This window comes from Cherax quadricarinatus, chromosome 67 (genome assembly GCF_038502225.1).
Source record: "Cherax quadricarinatus isolate ZL_2023a chromosome 67, ASM3850222v1, whole genome shotgun sequence".
NCBI classification, from domain to species: Eukaryota; Metazoa; Arthropoda; class Malacostraca; order Decapoda; family Parastacidae; genus Cherax; species Cherax quadricarinatus.
In genome coordinates, this window is record NC_091358.1 from 6,676,311 (window position 1) to 6,700,513 (window position 24,203).

A 24,203-nucleotide genomic window follows, 5' to 3' on the forward strand; every position below is an offset into this window, starting at 1 on the left:
TTTGAATGATCAATCTACTTACGAACCCATCAGCACTCAACAGTGGGAGACGCTCACCAAAGACTTTCTATACAAAACCAGACAAATACTCAAACGCACTAGAGAAGGGAAGAAACTTCTGTACTTGTTACCAAGCAACCCTAAACCAGCACACATGTATGGTTTACCCAAGACCCATAAACACAATATTCCTCTCAGACCAATCACGTCAGGAATAGGCAGTGCTCCACACAAACTAGCCGGAGTTCTTGCCAAACATCTTTCCTGCCTTCTGGGGACCATCAGCCCCGCTCATCTTAAACACTCAGGCGACCTTCTCAACCGCATCCGTAACCTCTCCATCCGTAACAAGAAACTAAGCAGTTTGGATGTGACTTCCCTCTTCACAAAAGTACCTACCAAAAAAGCCATCGAGGTTCTACGACGTAAAGTCAACCAGGACCTTAATCTTCCTTTACCTCCCGGAGATTTTGTTGACTTGATTGAACTCTGTGTTAACTTCAACTGTTTTTCCTTCAATAACAAGCTCTACAAACAAACCTACGGCATGGGAATGGGGTCCCCAATAAGTGCCGTCCTAGCCAACTTATACATGGAACACCTAGAGTCCGAACACTTCGCCAACATCATCCCTTCAAGCGTCACTTGGTTACGTTACGTGGACGATGTCCTCGTAATAACTCCAAAACGTTTTGATGTACGGGATCTTCAGGCAAGGCTCAACGCAGTTGAACCAGCGATTCAGTTTACACTAGAAGAAGAGTCCAATGACAAGCTACCTTTCCTCGACGTCCTCATTCACAAAGTAGACAACAACCTAAGATTTCAAGTTTATCGGAAACCCACCAATAAAAATGATCTCACACACTTCTATTCCAGTCAAGATACCAAGACCAAAAGAGGCATCATCATCGGGTTTTTCCTAAGAGCATACCGAATTTGTAGTCCTGAGTTTCTTGACGAGGAATGTACTTACATTCACCAAACATTCACTGAGTTACAATTTCCTTCTTTTTTCATCAAAGACTGCAAGAAAAGAGCTCTTCAGATCATCAATTCTCCACGCATCAACACCGCTCCCAACAAAGTCATAATTCTTCCCAACAGCCAGGTTGCACTAAACGTCTCAAAAGTACTTTCACAAGCTAACACCAGAGTCGCCATCGCTTCTACCACTTCAATAAAGGATCTAACCAGGACAAAACCCAAGCACCACGAACCAGTCAATGCAGGAGTTTACACTATACCCTGTGGAGGCTGTGACAAGATCTACGTAGGTGAAACAGCAAGAAACCTCGACACCCGCCTCAATGAACACATATACGCATGTAGGAACGACAACTTAAACAACGCCTGTGTACAACACCGAAATTCCACCAATCATCTTATGAAATTCAGAGACGCCCAATTAGTGATAAAAGAAACTAATTTCCGCACACGCAAGTGCCTTGAATCAGCACTGATCGCTGTTTCGAATACAATTAAACAAAACAACGGCAGCTTCACCATCTCCGAAGTCTTAGCAAGAATCCTCCTGAAAACAGTAAACCCTGCCATCACATAGTCTCTCCTGTTATACTACACAAAGCACAGAGAGTGAACACTGAAACAACCTGCCTCATTCCAGTTTATATTTGTCCAACCTATTTTTATGTTACCCAAGTAATAGCTTTTATATCCTTTTACTCATGTACGAATTAATTGCTCTACCATATTGTATTACTTTTGTCACTACCACTACTACTACTACTACTACTACTACTACCACTAGTGAACATCGAAATGGTACCTCACTAGTATTCACCTCACTCTGAGCCTTTATATACCCTCTGTGTCCATGTATTGTTTGTAATGGCTTGATAAAGCTCCTGGAGAGCGAAACGTTGCCACAATAAATGTCACATTAGTTGCACTTGTGTCCTTTTACTTTACATATTGTCGGTAATTCTACCAACTTTATTACAGATAAAAGACTGTTGAGTAGACTTCAGGATGTACATGTTTATAGAGGGGCCACAGATATATCAGATCACTTTCTAGTTGTAGCTACACTGAGAGTAAAAGGTAGATGGGATACAAGGAGAATAGAAGCATCAGGGAAGAGAGAGGTGAAGGTTTATAAACTAAAAGAGGAGGCAGTTAGGGTAAGATATAAACAGCTATTGGAGGATAGATGGGCTAATGAGAGCATAGGCAATGGGGTCGAAGAGGTATGGGGTAGGTTTAAAAATGTAGTGTTAGAGTGTTCAGCAGAAGTTTGTGGTTACAGGAAAGTGGGTGCAGGAGGGAAGAGGAGCGATTGGTGGAATGATGATGTAAAGAGAGTAGTAAGGGAGAAAAAGTTAGCATATGAGAAGTTTTTACAAAGTAGAAGTGATGCAAGGAGGGAAGAGTATATGGAGAAAAAGAGAGATGTTAAGAGAGTGGTGAAGCAATGTAAAAAGAGAGCAAATGAGAGAGTAGGTGAGATGTTATCAACAAATTTTGTTGAAAATAAGAAAAAGTTTTGGAGTGAGATTAACAAGTTAAGGAAGCCTAGAGAACAAATGGATTTGTCAGTTAAAAATAGGAGAGGAGAGTTATTAAATGGAGAGTTAGAGGTATTGGGAAGATGGAGGGAATATTTTGAGGAATTGTTAAATGTTGATGAAGATAGGGAAGCTGTGATTTCGTGTACAGGGCAAGGAGGAATAACATCTTGTAGGAGTGAGGAAGAGCCAGTTGTGAGTGTGGGGGAAGTTCGTGAGGCAGTAGAATGAAAGGGGGTAAGGCAGCCGGGATTGATGGGGATATACAGTGGACCCCCGGTTAACGAACTTTTTTCATTCCAGTAGTATGTTCAGGTGCCAGTACTGACCGAATTTTTTCCCATAAGGAGTATTGTGAAGTAGATTAGTAAATTTCAGACCCCCAAACATACACGTACAAACGCACTTACATAAATACACTTACATAATTGGTCGCATTTGGAGGTGATCGTTAAGCGGGGGTCCACTGTAGTTTTGGAGTGGTTGGTGCAATTATTTAATAAATGTATGGAAGAGGGTAAGGTACCTAGGGATTGGCAGAGAGCGTGCATAGTTCCTTTGTATAAAGGCAAAGGGGACAAAAGAGAGTGCAAAAATTATAGGGGGATAAGTCTGTTGAGTATACCTGGTAAAGTGTATGGCAGAGTTATTATTGAAAGAATTAAGAGTAAGACGGAGAATAGGATAGCAGATGAACAAGGAGGCTTTAGGAAAGGTAGGGGGTGTGTGGACCAGGTGTTTACAGTGAAACATATAAGTGAACAGTATTTAGATAAGGCTAAAGAGGTCTTTGTGGCATTTATGGATTTGGAAAAGGCGTATGACAGGGTGGATAGGGGGGCAATGTGGCAGATGTTGCAGGTGTATGGTTGTTAGGTAAGACACATATGCAACAGTTAGGTATCTTTAAACGTTTCGCCTACACAGTAGGCTTCTTCAGTCGAGTACAGAAAAGTTGATAGAAGCAGAAGATACTTGAAGACGATGTAATCAGTCCATCACCCTTATAGTTTTGAGGTGGTCAGTCCCTCAGTCTGGAGAAGAGCATTGTTCCATAGAATGAAACAATATGGAGATGAAGTGACAGGATGGAGCCTTTTTATAGCGCCAACAGGTGAGACGTAGGTCACTAGGAGAGGTAAGAACTCAGATGTTGGAAGGACAGGTCCCTCTCAAATCCAGCCGTTCTCACTAGTAGAGGTTGCAGAAGTTGATTGTAGGTCTGTACCAAGATACCCTTGTGTTGCAGTGTCTGACAGATTGAACATAAAAATGGTATAAAATACCAACAGGTTGTTAGGTAAGACACATATGCAACAGTTAGGTATCTTTATTTTGAAACGTTTCAAAATAAAGATACCTAACTGTTGCATATGTGTCTTACCTAACAACCTGTCGGTATTTTATACCATTTTTATGTTCAATCTGTCAGACACTGCAACACAAGGGTATCTTGGTACAGACCTACAATCAATTTCTTCAACCTCTACTAGTGAGAACGGCTGGATTTGAGAGGGACCTGTCCTTCCAACATCTGAGTTCTTACCTCTCCTAGTGACCTACGTCTCACCTGTTGGCGCTATAAAAAGGCTCCATCCTGTCACTTCATCTCCATATTGTTTCATTCTATGGAACAATGCTCTTCTCCAGACTGAGGGACTGACCACCTCAAAACTATAAGGGTGATGGACTGATTACATCGTCTTCAAGTATCTTCTGCTTCTATCAACTTTTCTGTACTCGACTGAAGAAGCCTACTGTGTAGGCGAAACGTTTCAAAATAAAGATACCTAACTGTTGCATATGTGTCTTACCTAACAACCTGTCGGTATTTTATACCATTTTTATGTTCAGGTGTATGGTGTAGGAGGTAGGTTACTGAAAGCAGTGAAGAGTTTTTACGAGGATAGTGAGGCTCAAGTTAGAGTATGTAGGAAAGAGGGAAATTATTTCCCAGTAAAAGTAGGCCTTAGACAAGGATGTGTGATGTCACCATGGTTGTTTAATATATTTATAGATGGGGTTGTAAGAGAAGTAAATGCGAGGGTCTTGGCAAGAGGCGTGGAGTTAAAAGATAAAGAATCACACATAAAGTGGGAGTTGTCACAGTTGCTCTTTGCTGATTCTGGGAGATTCTGAAGAGAAGTTGCAGAGATTGGTGGATGAATTTGGTAGGGTGTGCAAAAGAAGAAAATTAAAAGTGAATACAGGAAAGAGTAAGGTTATGAGGATAATAAAAAGATTAGGTGATGAAAGATTGAATATCAGATTGGAGGGAGAGAGTATGGAGGAGGTGAATGTATTCAGATATTTTGGAGTGGACGTGTCAGCGGATGGGTCTATGAAAGATGAGGTGAATCATAGAATTGATGAGGGGAAAAGGGTGAGTGGTGCACTTAGGAGTCTGTGGAGACAAATAACTTTGTCCTTGGAGGCAAAGAGGGGAATGTATGAGAGTATAGTTTTACCAACGCTCTTATATGGGTGTGAAGCATGGGTGATGAATGTTGCAGCGAGGAGAAGGCTGGAGGCAGTGGAGATGTCATGTCTGAGGGCAATGTGTGGTGTGAATATAATGCAGAGAATTCGTAGTTTGGAAGTTAGGAGGAGGTCCGGGATTACCAAAACTGTTGTCCAGAGGGCTGAGGAAGGGTTGTTGAGGTGGTTCGGACATGTAGAGTGAATGGAGCAAAAAAGAGTGACTTCAAGAGTGTATCAGTCTGTAGTGGAAGGAAGGCGGGGTAGGGGTCAGCCTTGGAAAGGTTGGAGGGAGGGGGTAAAGGAGGTTTTGTGTGCGAGGGGCTTGGACTTCCAGCAGGCATGCGTGAGCGTGTTTGATAGGAGTCAATGGAGACAAATGGTTTTTAATACCTGACGTGCTGTTGGAGTGTGAGCAAAGTAACATTTATGAAGGGGTTCAGAGAAACCGGCAGGCCGGACTTGAGCCCTGGAGATGGGAAGTACAGTGCCTGCACTCTGAAGGAGGGGTGTTAATGTTGCAGTTTAAAAACTGTAGTGTAAAGCACCCTTCTGGCAAGACAGTGATGGAGTAAATGATGGTGAAAGTTTTTCTTTTTCGGGCCACCCTGCCTTGGTGGGAATCGGCCAGTGTGATAATAAAAAAATAAATATTAATTTCAAAGGGAACATCAAAATATTGCTTACATTAGATCACTTTCATAGAAGATGTCTTCCAAACTCAGCAGATACTCAGATGCATTGATTTTATCAGAAAATGCATTCGTCAAGTGAAGACGCTCCAAGTTCTCAAAATTACTGAAGATTCTAGGCCTTTCTAACTTATCAGTGATCTCCAGGTCATTGTGGTCCAAAATCAGATTTTTTACATTGTATACCTGGAATAGAAAAAGCAACTTACACCTCAACATAAGGAATACAAACCAATAATTTTTTTTATATATGTAATCGGATATAGTATCATGAATTTTCTTCAGATATGTAACATCCTATATATTAAATTACCCAATAACTTCCTACTGGTTAAAGAAAATACATGTATTATTATTTTCATTATTATTATTATTATTATTATTATTATTATTATTATTATTTTACATTATGTATCACAGAGTACAGTACATATATGGTTTTGTTGAAAACGTGTGTTGCACTATATAAAGCAAAATAATAAACTGGATATATAGTATTTTAGTATTTTAGTGTCTAAGAGGAGCCAGCAAGGCATCCCTGGTTCCAATAAGCTATCTCTAAAACCATCTCCCTCCTATCTCAGTAAGACATTGTCTTTTTTAAACACAGCTTGTTTAGTAATAGGCCAGAAGCTGGACTTTAACCCTTTCAAATAGCTGATATTCATGGATCAAACAACAAAGAAAAGATACATGTTGCACAGCAGACTTATTTGGATATTCTACTCTGCACAGAGCCTTATCAAGTCAAACCATACCACGGGCGAGATTGAACCCACGGTCAGAGTCTCAAAACTATGGTGTAGAAATATACCTAGTTGGACGAATCTTATTGTGGCTAGCTGGTCCAGTGGCTAACGCGACGGTCTGGAGTTTTGAGACTCTCTGACCGCGGGTTCAATCCCGCCCGTGGTATGGTTTGTTTGCAATCGTGTCATTACGATTTCGTGAGTCACCTTATCAAGTCATATTGAATATACCAAATGCATGCTGCACACCCAGTACAGCCTTTCCTCACTTAGTGATATACTCAGTTACCAATGACTCAGACTTACAACGGGCTCTCTGACCAGTATGCATACCTAAATAATGTATATTAGAATTGATTTCCTCTATTCTGTTTATTACACTATACAGTACACTACTGTATAAACATTTAAAAATATACCAAAAATGTTATAAATGGTGCAAGGGTGACATTAAAACAATATCAAAGATGGAAGACACAAACCAACTACCATTATAGTGTTAGGTAAGACACATATGCAACAGTTAGGTATCTTTATTTCGAAACGTTTCGCCTACACAGTAGGCTTCTTCAGTCGAGTACAGAAAAGTTGATAGAAGCAGAAGATACTTGAAGACGATGTAATCAGTCCATCACCCTTAAAGTTTTGAGGTGGTCAGTCCCTCAGTCCCTCAGACAACGGAACAATGCTCTTCTCCAGACTGAGGGACTGACCACCTCAAAACTTTAAGGGTGATGAACTGATTACATCGTCTTCAAGTATCTTCTGCTTCTATCAACTTTTCTGTACTCGACTGAAGAAGCCTACTGTGTAGGCGAAACGTTTCGAAATAAAGATACCTAACTGTTGCATATGTGTCTTACCTAACAATCTGTCGGTATTTTATACCATTTTAATGTTCATACCATTATAGTACGTATGCTCCTCACTTAGCGACGAATTCGTTTACTGATGTGGTCTTAGGAATGGAACTCTGTCGTTATGTGAGGAGTGGCTGTATATACAGGAAGGCTCCGCTTTACAGCACTTTGCTTTGCAGTGTTTCGCTAATGCAGCAGTTTTCAGTTATACCCATTCTTCATTTATTCAGGCTTCCTACAATAAATATATTCACCACTCACTATAAGCTAAGGACAAAAATATTTTAAGGTACTGTAAGTAATGTGTGTATTGATGCATTTTTTTAGGCCTAGCTCTACTGCTCACTTAACATATGATAAACATGTTACCATGCTTTTATATGCATTTGAAAGTGAAAAAAAGGCTATGTTTCAATTTACAGCAATTTTCACTCTACAGCAGTATCATGGAACCTAACTTGCTGTATAAGTGAGGCCCTCCTGTATGGTATACTCCCTGTGGGTTTGTGGAGCTATGCAGGAGGTAGACTGGCCAATTATGTTAGAATGTCATCTGTTTAATTTCTGTACATCTCTATTCAAATTTCAATTCAAAGTTTATTCTCTATAAGGATTACAATGTTGAGTTTACAGAAATTTGGTTATTGTGTGGTTTACATGTAGTAAAATTGTGATTACAGAGTGTACCACTAGAACGCTTAGCATGGCTAGGCATTTCGGCTTAGTATGGCAGACTTAGTTTTATTCTTAATTGTAAAATATTACAAATTATGAGGTAAGTTGGTATTATGGCTAAGTGACTAAATACTAGTTTGTGAGTTTAGCAATGTGAATGCTTTTGTTTTGGCACAGTACATAGTTTCAGTATTGGAGTATCACAGGATTTATTATTTTAAGATTGAGATTAATATTTCTGTTTATGGTCAAATGAGTGAGTGAGTGTAAGTGTGAACCACCAGGTGGTATTCGTGCCAAGCCTAACCCTATTACCATGACATGTGCTAGGGGTTTGGCTAAGGTTGTTGTGTTAAATGATATTCTGTATGCTAACCATACACATTCATTATATATCATGTACATATGACTTCATAAAGCTCTACCTAGAGTTAAATGATGTGTCTTTTCTTCAGTGGAGTACAAACATACTTAAAAATATTACAGTATTTTAAATTTAATACAGTATTATGGTAAGTAAACATAATATTAAGTAAATGAAGACAGAGATTCTCAAACCATACAGAAGCCTAAACCCTTTATTATAAAAAAAGAATAAAAATGAATACACGTATTTAAATTGAAAGCTGCATCCCTTCTGTATAAGAAAAGACATTGTCTTAAGGTACAACATCTGTCCAAAATTTCAAGCACACACTTAAACCACTCTGGAGATAGCATCCACTGAGTACTGTAGTAAAAACGAACACAAGATCTTAGGAAAAAGTTTATTTCTATCCTTGATATAATATGCCATCTACGTAGTATAAGACTGTACCTTTATGTAAAATAATCTGCAATAATATGAACTCAACATAAAATTAAAAATAAATCTGGTACAGTACACTATCACAAACTACTTAGAGATGTAAATATGCAGATTCTTAATTACTGAATGCTAAATACAGTACAGTAGAGAGGACCAGCATTACTTTCAACAAATACAAGTTGGTAGATATCAGTTTTCTCACCTTGTGAAAAGTTTTACCCTGGATGAAACGTATGTGATTATTGGACATGTCTATGGTTTCCAGATAATCAAATTGAGTGGTATTGTTCAGTACATTAAATGGAAGTACTGGTACAGAATTGCCAGTGAAGATGAGAACTTCAGTTCTGCAAATTAAGAATAAATTATAGATACAATAACAGCATCCATATAATATTTAATACAAAAATCAAATGCATATAAATATTAGTTTACTATGAAATACAGTATTATTTAAAACAAAATTTATTTTTCTAGCGACTTCCCCTCACACCGTGCAGATATCTTGCTCTGCCCTGAGTATGCGTGACAAATTTCACCTGTTTTTCCTCCTGGGATCCATGTCATTACTCTTTGCCTGGTAGGTACATGTCTGGTAGATAAACATCAGTGTTACATATTTTTGAACAACTGTAGAATTCTTTCTTCAGATTGTTAACCTGGATGGTTAGTAACTCAGGATAACACAAAAAACTAAAGTGTGTGGCATATTTCCACTGGGGTCCTTTTGTTCTCTTGAGGATTCAACCCACAACAGCTGGCTAACACCTGGGAGCTTATTTATTGTTAGATGAACAAAGATAGCAGGTACATATAAGAAAATACAATATGCCAAACTGCCACCTACCTAAGGATTGAACCTGGGTCCTTCAGTTGTAAAGTGAAGGCACTGCCACTGAACTATGAGCCACCCTATATAGGTAGAAGTCAATCATTGACCTAAGTATGGTGTGAGCTTCTTGTTCTGCATCGGTTTAAGCAGGGAGGTTCAAATTTCATCTCTGGGAATGCTTGTTGTAATGATACTGCTCCTGTGGGGAGCAGCAGCAGGATAATACTGCACCACCTCTCGGGGCCCTTAACAACAACAACAGTTTGGTGTGCCATGGGCGCCAACACATGGTGTGTGATTCTCTTCTCTTATATCCATATATTAGTGATGCAGATTACATGGTGAGTTTAAATATGTGGCCTGTAGTCTCTTCTCTTATATCCATATATTAGTGATGCAGATTACATGGTGAGTTTAAATATGTGGCCTGTAGTTATAACTTTTCTCTTGACATATGCAAGACATCACCATCCCTGTAGAAGCCGTTATTAGATGTACTAGTCATTATATTTTGTTGTTGCAGAAGTACTATGAAGATTCTATGTTCAATAAAGCCTAGAGATAAGGCCTGTGTTTCTATCACAACAATTTATTGAACATAGAATCCTGGGCTACCTGGTGGTGATCCTGCGCTAGACTACATCACAACATGGAGCGTTTACTGAAACCTGAGAGGCTAGACTGTGACCCCAGCTTATCAACGGCTGCTCAGGAATGGAAGCACTGGTTTAAGACTTTCGAAAACTTCTTGGGAGCCCTTCCTAAAGAAGATCTAGATAAACTAAGTCTGCTCATCAATTTTGTGTCACCTAAGATATATGAGGCTATTTCTGAGTGTAATACCTACGAAGATGCTATCAAAACCCTCAAGTCTCAGTATATTAAACCTACAAATGAAATCTTTGCACGCTATCGTCTTGCAACTCGCCGCCAGCAGATTGATGAATCCTTAGAGGAATACCTTCAAGCACTGAAAATTTTAGGTAAGGACTGTCACTTCCAAGCAGTGACAGCTGCTCAGTATTGTGAAGAGTCCATCAGGGATGCTTTTATCAGTGGCCTGCAATCACCAATAATAAGGCAGCGTTTATTGGAGAATAAAACTCTCGACTTAGCCGCTGCCTTTGACCAGGCAAGAGCTCTAGATTCAGCCCAGAAGAATTCTGAAGTATACAGTACCACTCAGCCTTCTCGAGTGGTAAGTGCTGCAATTCCTGACCAAGACTCTTGCAATGAAGTTACTGTGGAACCTGCCTCAGTGACAGCAGCAGCAGGTACGGTGTGTTTCTTTTGTGGTTTTTCAAGACATCCACGTCCAAAGTGTCCTGCTCGTGAAGCAATGTGCCATAAATGCCACAAGAAAGGTCACTTTGCTAAAGTAAGTCGTGCTAATGCATCAACAAGAGCTAGTGCCTCCACACATTCCAGTGATCATGCGACTCTAGCAACAGTGACTTCTGCAGCTACTCCAAATTCACTCTCAAAGGCAGTTGTGAAAGTATTCATCAAAGGAACAGAAGTAGATGGTCTTATTGATAGTGGCAGCTCAGAGAGTTTCATCAACCTTGACTTAGTTAAACGGCTCTCCTTGACTGTACATCACTCATCAGGTACCATTTCCATGGCATCAACATCTCTCTCTATTCAGACCTTAGGGTTTTGTAAGGTAAATCTCAGAGTTAATGGAAAGGATTATCAAGATGTACATTTAGCTATTCTGCCACAACTGTGCTCTGATGTTATCCTTGGTCAGGACTTTCAGAAGCTGCATGGTAGTGTCACCTTAACAAGATAAGATAAGATAAGAGTTCGTTCGGATTTTTAACCCCGGAGGGTTAGCCACCCAGGATAACCCAAGAAAGTCAGTGCGTCATCGAGGACTGTCTAACTTATTTCCATTGGGGTCCTTAATCTTGTCCCCCAGGATGCGACCCACACCAGTCGACTAACACCCAGGTACCTATTTGCTGCTAGGTGAACAGGACAACAGGTGTAAGGAAACGTGTCGAAATGTTTCCACCCGCCGGGAATCGAACCCGGGCCCTCCGTGTGTGAAGCGGGAGCTTTAGCCACCAGGCCACCGGGCCACCAACATATGGAGGTGAACTGCCTCCTCTTGTTGTTTGTGGACTTAGCACATTAAGGGTAGACCCACCAAAGCTGTTTGCAAATCTTACCGCGGATTGCCATCCTATATCAGCTAAGTCATGCCGCTATTCTTATGAGGATCAGATGTTCATTGAGAAAGAAACTCAGAGGCTGCTGAAGGAGGGTATTATAGAACCGAGTGATTCCCCTTGGTGTGCACAGGTTGTTGTTGTTAAAGATGATTATAGGAAACGGACTGGCTATCAATTACTCTGAGACAATCCACAAATTTACACTTCTTGATGGGTACCCTCTACCTCGAATTGATGATACAGTGAACAAAATTGCTCAGTACTATGTGTTTAGCACAATTGATCTATAGAGTGCCTATCATCAAGTCCCTATAAGGAATGCAGATAAACCATACACAGCGTTTCAGGCTAGTGATGGCCTGTATCAGTTTACCAGAGTCCCTTTTGGAGTCACCAATGGGGTAGCCTGCTTCCAACGAATTATGGATTCACTCATTCAGGAAGAGCAACTCATGGGAACTTACGCATATTTAGATAATGTTACCATTTGTGGCAAGACCCAAGAGGAACATGATGCAAACCTTGATAAGTTTTTGGAAGCCACCAAGAAGAAAAATATCAGTTACAATGAGGAAAAGTGCACTTTTTCAACTAAAAGGCTTAGCATCCTTGGTTATGTAGTGGAAGGAGGTTCAATATTCCCAGACCCTGAACGACTACGACCTCTACAGGGACTTCCAATGCCTCAAGATAAAAAGTCACTCCGAAGAACTCTTGGTCTCTTTGCTTATTACTCACAATGGATCTATAACTATTCAAGTAAAGTCCGCCCACTGAGTGCTACCACATTTCCTGTGACAAAGGAAGCAGAAGCCGCTTTCCATACTCTCAAACAGGACATTGAAAACTCAGTAGTTCAAGCCATTGATGAGTCCCTACCATTCGAAGTGGAAACGGATGCATCTGACATTGCCATTGCTGCAGTCTTATCTCAGGCAGGATGACCAGTAGCCTTCTTTTTGAGAACTTTTCAAGGATCAGAGAAATGTTATGCTGCTGTAGAAAAGGAAGCCCAGGCCATCATAGAAGCAGTTCGCCACTTGAGGCATTATTTAACTGGTAGACATTTCACCATAATGACTGACCAATGGTCCGTGATGTATATGTTCGACAAGAAGCACAAAAGTAGGATAAAGAATGACAAGATATTACGCTGGAGGATGGAACTATCGTGTTATGACTTTGATATTCTGTACCGACCGGGTCAAGAGAACATCTCACCTGATTCATTCTCTAGGTCCCACTGTGGAGCAGCATGTCATGATTTGCAATCACTCTCAGCGCTCCACAAGGCTTTGTGTCACCCAGGAGTTACACGCCTGTACCATTTTGTCAAATCAAAGAACATGCCCTACTCAGTGGAAGATGTGCGACAAGTGATCAGAGCATGCAGAGTATGTGCAGAGTGCAAGCCAAACTTTCATCAGCCAGAGAAGATTCATCTCATAAAATCCACCCAGCCTTTCGAGAGACTGAATATAGATTTCAAAGGACCTCTACCAAGCACAAATCAGAATAGGTATTTCCTTAACATAGTAGATGAATATTCAAGGTTTCCCTTTGTGTTCCCCTGTGCAAATATGACTGCTTCAACTGTTATTAGTTGTCTTTCACAGTTCTCTATTTTTGGTATGCCAGCTTATATCCATTCAGACGGGATCCTCGTTCATGAGTAACAAACTTCAGGAGTTTTTGGCTAGCAAAGGTATTGCCTGCAGCAGAACAACAAGCTACAACCCTCAAGGCAATGGTCAAGTGGAGCAGTTCAATGGTACTATATGGAAGGCAATTACAATGGCATTGAAGTTGCGCAATCTACCTGTTCAACACTGGCAAACTGTCCTACCTGATGCTCTTTACTCTATTAGATCATTGCTGTGCACAGCTACTAATGCAACCCCTCATGAAAGACTCCTCAACTATTCACGTCGTTCCTCTATGGGAGCCTCCGTGCCCACTTGGTTATGTCATCCTGGACCCGTTCTCCTGAAGAGTCACCGTAGGATGAACAAGATGGATCCTTTAGTGGAAGAGGTAGAGCTCCTGCAAGCTAATCCACATTACGCCCACATTCGCTACCAAAATGGTGAAGAGACTACAGTATCTACAAGACATTTAGCCCCAGTTGAAATCCCCATTAGTGTGGAATCTCAAGATACACCAATAGATGTGAAAGATGCTTCGTTTTCTCCTGGAAAGCCCCTTGAGACTACCCCTATGGAAATAGAGGATTCTGCTCCAGCAGTTAGTCAAACCCCATTGGAAAATATTGAACCTGGTGAAGAGGCTCAAGGGTTACGAAGGTTGGGACGTGTACGTCGCCCACCTAACAGTTTGGGAGATTACTGTCTCTGATATTTTAGAAGGGGGAGATTGTAGTGATACTGCTCCTGTGGGGAGCAGCAGCAGGATAATACTGCACCACCTCTCGGGGCCCTTAACAACAACAACAGTTTGGTGTGTGTCATGGGCGCCAACACATGGTGTGTGATTCTCTTCTCTTATATCCATATATTAGTGATGCAGATTACATGGTGAGTTTAAATATGTGGCCTGTAGTTATAACTTTTCTCTTGACATATGCAAGACATCACCATCCCTGTAGAAGCCGTTATTAGATGTACTAGTCATTATATTTTGTTGTTGCAGAAGTACTATGAAGATTCTATGTTCAATAAAGCCTAGAGATAAGGCTTGTGTTTCTGTCACAACACTTGTTTCCTCTAATTTCCATGAGGAACTTTTGTTCCCATTCCTATTACCATTCAGTGTTGGGCAATATTTCCTTGCTGGGCACAGGGAAGCAGTGCAAAGAAAAAACAAGTATATACAGATCTTGGGGAATGAGAGGGCTAGGGAGATGATCACATTTGATTTGAGAAAGAGGAGGGTAGCTCTAATTCCATGGATTAAGAGCTCATCACAAAAATCAAGGCACCATTCTTAGAGAGATAACTGCAACGTATGGAATTCAGAGATATACAGTAAAGAAGTAGGTAGTATATGGTACATAGTAAGAAGCAAGTTAGTAAAGCAGCAGTGTTTTTTATGTGGATAGTGAGGCTGAGGTTACAGTATGCAGTAGAGAGGAGAATTATTTTCCAGTTAAAGCAAGCTTTAGATAGGGATGTATGAGGTCACCATAGTTAACATATCTAATGATGGGGTTGTAAAAGAAGTGAATGCTAGGGTGCTAGGAATTAAAAGATAACAAATTTAATACAAAATGGGAGTTGTCACAGATGCTCTTTGCTGATGACAAGGTTCTTTTGGGAGATTCTGAAGAAGAGTTATGAAAGTTGGTGAATGAATTTGGGAGGGTATGTAAAAAAAAAAAACTGAATATAGGAAAGAACAAGGTGATAAGAATAACAAAAAATCTAGGTAATGAAAGAGTATCAGATTAGAGGGAGCATGAAGAAAATGTGTTCAGACAGTTGTGAGTGGAGTTGTTGGGAAACAGGTCTATGAAAGATAAGGTGAACCAAATAATAAACGAGGGACAGATGGGTGGTACACTTATTCATCTGTGGATACAAAGAACTTTATCCATGGAGGAAAAAAGGATAGAATGTACTAGAGAGTTGTATCACCAACACTGTTATAAGAAGCACTGCACAACTTAACAGAATTAGTACCAAATTACTACAAACAGATTACCACAAACAGACAAAACATTAAGGATTCAATTCATTCACTAATCTAGATTTTGGATGTAATGGGGCTTATCACTTTATGTTGTGCAATTCCTCATATGGATGTGAAGCATGGGTTTCAAATATTGCAGCAAGAAGGATGCTGGAGGCACTGAAGATGTTGTGTATGACGGCAATATGTGGTGTGAATATCAGGCAACAAATTTGGAGTGTGGAGATTTAAAAAAAGGTGTGGGGTTACCAAAAGTGTAATTCAGAGGGTTGAGGAGGGGTTGTTGAGGTGGTTTGGACACTTGGAGAGGATGGAGCAAAATAGGATGATTAGGGTACACAAATCTGGGATGGAAGGAGGTGTAGGGGGTTATTTCAGGAAATGTTTGAGGGATAGGATAAAGTATATTTTGAGTGCTAAGGGCTTAAACACCTAACAGACTTGTGTGAACATGTTACAGCTGGGTGAGTGGATGCAAGTAGTTTTTATGATTTGATGTGCTGTTAAGGTTTAAGCAAGGTAACATTTATGAAAGGATTCAGCAGAAACCTGCTAGCCAGACTTGAGTCCTGGAGGTGGGGAGTACAGTGCCTGCACTTTAAGAGAGGGGTGGAGATGCTGCAGTTCGGAGGGCCATCTGAACTGTACTGTCAGCACACTTCAAGCAGGACCGCATTTGAATAAATGATGGAGAACGTGTTTCCTCTTACAGGTCACAACTACCTCAGTGGGAGATGGCCAGTGTATTAAAAAAAAAAAAAAGGTAAAGATGAATACATTTGGCAAAATTCACTTTTGAAACTAAGTACTATACTGTATTTGTATATAAACATAATTTGGATTATTTATACTCATTAAAATTACTACAACTTTACCTAATGATAATACATATAATAACTCACTTCTCTGGCAAATCACGAAGCATTGAAGTATTTGTAAAACCTGTGTTTGTACAATTGACAGTATATTTCTTCTCTTTAAATCCATCATATGGGGAATATCCCATTCCACAGCTACACAGACCTCCAAAACTTGCAGGGCAGGGATTAGCATTATGTACAGCATGACAGCCAATGCTCATCACCATCAACAGTGCAACAGATACTGCAACTTTTTCCAGTACTTCCTGAAAGGGAGGAAAACTATTAAAACACTAGCAGATTAAATTCTGTATGAGAAAAAGAGAGAGGAAATGAATAAAAGGCCAACTGAAAACTAGATCATTGAATGCTAATTCAAATTTCAAAAAGGCATGTAAATAAACAGGGAAATATACACTGTAGTATCTTCAAAGTCAACTGTGCCATTGGCAGGGTGAATAAAATAGTTATTGAGCCCTGACAGCAGAAAATCAATTTTGCAAGAACTCTAGAGATACTGAATCACCAAGTATTCTGCAGTATATTCTAAATGATTCTACATCCCTGTCTTCAACGATAAGCTTAGCATCATTCCAGTTCATCAAGTGCTTGTGGTTATTCTTGTGAATAGTACAGACATTATATGATAAGATTTGTTCAGAATTTTGACCCAGAGGGTTAGCCACCCAGGATAACCCAAGTAAGTTAGTGAATCATCGAGTACTGTCTGTTTTATTTTCACTGGGGTCCTTCAATTTTGTCCCCCAGGATGCCACCCACACCAGTCAACTAACACCCAGGTACCTACTTACTGCTAGGTGAACAGGGACAGCAGGTGTAAGGAATCATGCCCAGCATTTGCACCCATGTTGGGGATCGATTATCATGGGGAAGCACTAAACCCGTGGGGGTTATACAGCACCTGTGGGAAGGGGGGAGGAAGACTGGAAGGCATTCAGGGAACTGGAGCACAGATCCAATTCCCTAGATCAAGAGCCCCTCACCAATATCAAGGTACCTCTCTTGAGGAGGTTGGTTTAGAGCACGGATCAGAGAGGCACACATTCCCCATATAGATAATACTGTGCATATTATGGACTTTCAACTTTCTGCGTCATTAATGTATAATGAATACAAATAAATTATTATTATTATTATTATTATTATTATTATTATTATTAGAGTTGGTCCTTTTGAGCCTACAGATTCAGGGGTCAAGAGGTCAGATTCCTCAAATATACTGCAATATATATATATATTATATTATATATATATATATATATATATATATATATATATATATACATATATATATATATATATACATATATATATATATATATATATATATATATATATATATATATATATATATATATATATATATATATATATATATATATTTATTTATTTATTATCACACTGGCCGATTCCCACCAAGGCAGGGTGGCCCGAAAAAGAAAAACTTTCACCATCATTCACTCCATCACTGTCTTGCCAGAAGGGTGCTTTACACTACAGTTTTTAAACTGCAACATTAACACCCCTCCTTCAGAGTGCAGGCACTGTACTTCCCATCTCCAGGACTCAAGTCCGGCCTGCCGGTTTCCCTGAACCCCTTCAGAAATGTTACTTAGCTCACACTCCAACAGCACGTCAAGTATTAAAAACCATTCGTCTCCATTCACTCTTATCAAACACGCTCAAGCACGCCTGCTGGAAGTCCAAGCCCCTCGCACACAAAACCTCCTTTACCCCCTCCCTCCAGCCTTTCCTCGGCTGACCCCTACCCCGCCTTCCTTCAACAACAGACTGATACACTCTTGAAGTCATTCTGTTTTGCTCCATATATATATATATATATATATATATATATATATATATATATATATATATTTTATTATTATTATCACACTGGCCGAGTCCCACCAAGGCAGGGTGGCCCGAAAAAGAAAAACTTTCACCATCATTCACTCCATCACTGTCTTGCCAGAAGGGTGCTTTACACTACAGTTTTTAAACTGCAACATTAACACCCCTCCTTCAGAGTGCAGGCACTGTATATATATATATATATATATATATATATATATATATATATATATATATATATATATATATATATATATATATATATATGTATATATATATATATGTATATATATGTATATATATATATATATATATATATATATATATATATATATATATATATATACATATATATATATATATATATATATATATATATATATATATATATATATATATATATATATATATATATGTATATATATGTATATATATATATATATATATATATATATATATATATATATATATATATATATATATATATATATATATATTATATATATATATATATATATATATATATATATATATATATTATACTGTATTTGGGAAAAGAGCTAAACCCTGGTTAATCAGGCCCTGATCCACCATGAGGCTTGGTCACAGACCGGGCCCGCAGGGGCGTTGACCCCCAGAACTCTCTTCAGGTATACTCCAGGTATATGGGTTCATGTAGCACCTAATGAATGGAAGGTGATTATGCTCAATGCAAGGAAGGGTAAGTCCAATTCCTTAGATCAAGAGCCCTTCATCAGCATCAAGGAACCTCCCTTGAGGGGTTCCTCAAATAGGCTGCTGACCTTCTAGCCGGCCCAACACACCTAGAATAATTCCCCACAGTTCATGTGTTACTGCTAGTGTGGTGTATCAAGATAACTTATCAGTACATCGTATCAAGACATATCTAGAAGACGTATCAGTCTGTGGGTGCTGCTGACTGGTCATCCTTTGAGTATAATGTCACTCAGTCAGCCGTGTGTGTTGCCCACTACCACCACACCATAAATATTTCTTCATAAAAAAAGGAAATCGTCAATTAGACTGAATATAATGTAATGGGTGGTGACGCCCAAGTGACAAACTTCAATACTGGATTAAATTTGAAGTTAATGTAGCAAAATCAGTGTGAGTAATCATCATACTCGATGGGTGCATTTTTATCAGCATTTATCTCGTTTACTGTAAGCCTGTTAAATGTCACATACATCAGGTCAGCTTACGATGCAGTTCCACTAAAACAAAATAAAAAAATGCATAGGGTTTTCCTCAAGGGTCAAGGGATCCCTAATTAACATCAGTGATGGAATTTTTATCCAAGTAACTGTACATGCCTGACTTTCCCTTCCCTTTATCCATAAAACTGCCTCCCATCCCACCAGGTGTTGTATGATCCCAACGGGTTTAGCGCCCTCCCCCATGAATATAACAATATCATAAGGTGGGACCAAGTCAACCAGGTCCTAAATGATATAAACTGGGAAGATATCCTAAGCAACAAGGATCCAAACCTATGTCTAGAACAAATTAACTGTGGCACTCGAGGTTAGCTCAAGACATATTCCTTTAAGGTAAAGGAAGAGATGTAAACTAGAAAGAGAAAGGCGCTCCCTATAAAGGCGAAGGCGAAGAATAAGAGTGGCTAAAAGAGGCCAATATATCTGTAATACGAAGGTGAGCACTGGTCAGAGATACAGCAAACATCGAACTAATGCTCAAGGAATCTTACAGGAGTCGAGAAATGCAGGAAGAACTAAAAGCCATAAATGAAATTGAAAGAAACCCAAAATATTTCTTTTCTTATGCCAAATCTAAGTCAAGAACAACATCCAGTATTGGGCCCTTATTCAGACGAGATGGGTCCTACACAGATGACAGTAAGGAAATGAATGCGCTACTGAAGTCCCAATATGACTCGGTTTTTAGAGCCGCTAACCAAACTGAGAGTTGAAGACTTTGATTATTTTTTTTTTATGAGCGAGATAGAATTCGGTAGACTCCAACCTATCTGATATTATCCTGAAGCCAAATGACTTCGAAAAGGCGATACATGACATGCCCATGCACTCTGCCCCAGGGCCAGACTCATGGAACTCCGTGTTCATCAAGAAGTGCAAGAAGCCCTTATCATGTGCTTTTACCATCCTATGGAGAGGGAGCATGGACGCAGGGGTCGTCCCACAGTTACTAAAAACAACAGACACATCCCCACTCCACAAAGGGAACAGCAAAGCAATAGCAAAGAACTACAGACCGATAGCACTAACATCCCATATCATAAAAATCTTTGAAAGGGTCCTAAGAAGCAAGATCACCACCCATCTAAATACCCATCAGTTACACAGCCCAGGGCAACATGGGTTTAGAGCAGGTCGCTCCTGCCCGTCGCAACTACTGGATCACTACGACAAGGTCCTGGATGCTATAGAAGACAAACAAAATGCAGATGAATACACAGACTTTGCAAAAGCCTCTGACAGGTGTGATCATGGTGTAATAGCGCACAAAATGGGTGCTAAAGGAATAACAGAAAAAGTTCGTATATGAATCTATAATTTCTAAACAAAGAGAACACAATGAGCAGTAGTCAACAGAGTAAAGTCTGAGGCGGCTACAGTGAAAAGCTCTGTTCCACAAGGCACAGTACTCGCTCCCATCTTGTTTCTCATCCTCATATCTGACGTAGACAAGGATGTCAGCCACAGCACCGTGTCTTCCTTTGCAGATGACACCCGAATTTGCATGACGGTGTCTTCCATTGCAGACACTGCAAGACTCCAGGCGGACATCAACCAAATCTTTAAATGGGCTGAAGAAAACAATATGAAGTTCAATGATGAGAAATTTCAATTACTCCGATATGGAAAACGTGAGGAAATTAAAACTATATCGTAGTATAAAATAAATACCAACCACACAATAGAGCGAAAAACTAATGTAAAAGACCTGGGAGTGATCATGTCGGAGGATCTCACCTTCAAGGACCATAACATTGTATTAATCACACCTGCTAGAAAAATGACAGGATGGATAATGAGAACCTTCAAAACTAGGGATGCCAAGCCCATGATGACACTCTTCAGGTCGCTTGTTCTATCTAGGCTGGAATATTGCTGCATACTAACATCACCTTTCAAGGCAGGTGAAACTGCTGACCTAGAAAATGTACAGAGAACCTTCACGGCGCGCATAACGGAGATAAAACACCTCAATAACTGGGAGCGCTTGAGGTTCCTGAACCTGTATTCCCTGGAACGCAGGTGGGAGAGATACATGATTATATACACTTGGAAAATCCTAGAGGGACTAGTACCAAACTTGCACACGAAAATCACTCCTTATGAAAACAAAAGACTCGGCAGACGATGCAACATCTCCCCCAATGAAAAGTAGGGGTGTCACTAGCACTATAGGAGACAACACAACAAGTGTCAGGAGCCCAAGTCTGTTCAACTGCCTCCCAGCATACATAAGGGGGACTACTAATAAACCCCTGGCTGTCTTCAAGGCGCTGGACAGGCACCTAAAGTTAGTACCTGACCAACCGGACTGTGGTTCGTACGTCGGGTTATGTGCGGCCAACAGTAACAGCCTGGTTGATCAGGTCCTGATCCACCATGAGGCTTGGTCACAGACCGGGCCGCGGGGACGTTGACCCCGCGGCCAGGTCTGTGACCCCGGTCTGTGATTGTTTTACCACATCGGCTGCTTCCCAGCAAGGTCGGGTGACTTAAGAAAAGGAAACACAATCACCATTATTCATTCAACTGCTGCCTTGCAAGAAGTGTGCAGATATTATAAGTCAAATGACCTTCGGAAAAGCAACTTTCCCCATCTTTCAGAGTGATGGTACTGTACTTCCCACCTCCACCACTCTTTCAGAATACAAGCACTACATGTCCACCCTCCACCCATCTTTCAGAGTACTGGCATGGTACTTGGTATCTCTACCCCTCCTTCAGAGTACAGGCGCTGTACTTCCTACTCTCCGCCCCTCCTTCAGAGTGCAAGCACTGTACTTCCTACCCCTACCCCTCTTTCAGAGTACATGCACGGTACTTCCCACCTCCAGTACTCCAGTCCGGCTAACTGGTTTTCCCCGAGTCCCTTCTTGAATGTTATCCTGATCGCACATAACGAGTTATAAAGATAACATGTTTCTGGAAATCACCCGAAATCTGTACTCCACTTTCACTGCTGTGCACGAAAGCCCTATCAGTGCACTGAAAAACTTCCAAATTAGGGGACATGGCATTTCCCGTGTCTGGCCGCTCGGAAAGTTCACTATCATGATCCTTTCACTGGCCATGATGCTGATGGAGGGCTCTTGATCACAGTAACAGGAGCTACCCTCTTCTTCCTCGAATCAAACCTCATTTCTCCCCATTTCCCAGGAGCTTATATATAAGACTTTCGTGGGGTTAGCAGTTCCCCATGAATATAATAATTCATATCTCCCATTACAAGTAAGATAAAATCTTCCGATAACTTTCATTATTATTATTAGTAGTATTAGAATTATTATTATTATTATTATTATTATTATTATTATTATTATTATTATTATTATTATTATTATTATTATTATTATTATTATTATTATTATTATACTGAGAAAGCGTAAACACGTAGGGGTCAATGTTGTCAATAGCAAATCTTCGAGTTCAGGTTTAATTCAATTTTGTCACTGATAGTTAAGAATCGTTTAGGCTTTTTTTTATTTTAGTCCCTAAGACGGATGGCAAGAATAGGGAGGAGAAGGGCTGGGGTAGGAGAGAGCAGTGAGAAAGGTTGTGGATAGACAGGAAGAGAGTGATAGAAAAGGTTAAGTGGTCTGACCATTATTGTTGAGTTTTTAAGTGTTTTTTTTATCAGTGACAAGTTTATCGGAGTTAAAGACAAATGGCTACCGAGAACTTGGCGGCAAATGGACACGAATGCATTCACTTAACGATAACTTGAATTAAAAACGTTTCCAGACTCTAAGAAATCGTAATGACACGATTGTAAACAAACCACGGTACGGGTGGGGATTGAACTCGCTGACTGAACTCACCGCGAGTTCAATCCCCACCTGTAAGTAAGTAAGTAAATTTATTCAGGTATACACAATACAGTTACATAGAATTATCATACATAGCAGCATATGTGTAGAGAACCTAGGATAACCCAAAAAAGTCAGACAGAGTGACTTATTTCCATTGGGGTCCTTTCGAGCCTTGGACCTTGATCATTTTACTGACCCCAATGGAAATAAGTCACTGACTTTTTTGGGTTATCATTGGTAATTTACACATAGGTAACTTTATATGATAATTTGTATAATTGTATTTATGTGTACCTGTACCTAAATAAACTTACTTATATGTAAGTTTAGTGACCGAAACGTTTTCAGTCAAGGTGTCCAAAATGCTAGTGACTTTCCTTTGTGCTTAACAATATTGTATTACATGTAAATTATATTTTTTTATACTGGGGAAAAAAATAGCCTTGTATTATACAAGAAAAATGTGACTAGGCTTGTCCTTTACAGCGTATCTTCCGGCATATAAGGCTCATAACATACGTATCATAATGGCAGATTAGTAATCATATTCAAGGTCTAATTACCCTATTACTTTAAGCCAAAGCGTAACCCAAAGCCTACCCTTGACCCTGACCTTGAGCATATAAGGCGCAGGATGATTTTTTCCAAGATTGTGGAAAAATAGGCAAGCCTTATATATAGGAAAATACGGTAATTTATTATAGGTACTTCGCCACATGATTCTACACTTGTGAGCTGTTGATCATCTGAATTATTGTCTCCCCAAAAAAGACAGCACATTCTCTTCCCTCCGGTGACAAACGTTCACATCCAAACGCTTTCTGTTTTTCCTAGCTTCCGTTTTTACTACCACAGGTACTACTACTACTTCTACTATTGCTACTACTACTACTGTTGCTGCTGCTGTCACTACGAAAGGTTAATTTGAATTAGTCGTACTTAAAAGTTTGACTGGAAACTGTCGTATATGAAAT

At 39.8% G+C, this 24,203-nt stretch overlaps 1 protein-coding gene across 2 annotated transcripts in view; it reads right to left on the reverse strand.

Annotated features, from left to right (window-relative positions):
- Window positions 1-24,203, reverse strand: part of LOC128699644 (trophoblast glycoprotein) — a 58,706-nt gene that overhangs the window by 28,942 nt on the left and 5,561 nt on the right. For both annotated transcript variants that reach the window (XM_070099361.1, XM_070099362.1), the window contains exons 2-4: window positions 16,353-16,576; window positions 8,993-9,137; window positions 5,694-5,884 (exon numbers count right to left, since the gene is read on the reverse strand). In XM_070099361.1, coding sequence (XP_069955462.1) covers window positions 5,694-5,884; window positions 8,993-9,137; window positions 16,353-16,576 — 560 coding nt within the window. The remainder of the gene's footprint in view (window positions 1-5,693; window positions 5,885-8,992; window positions 9,138-16,352; window positions 16,577-24,203) is intronic.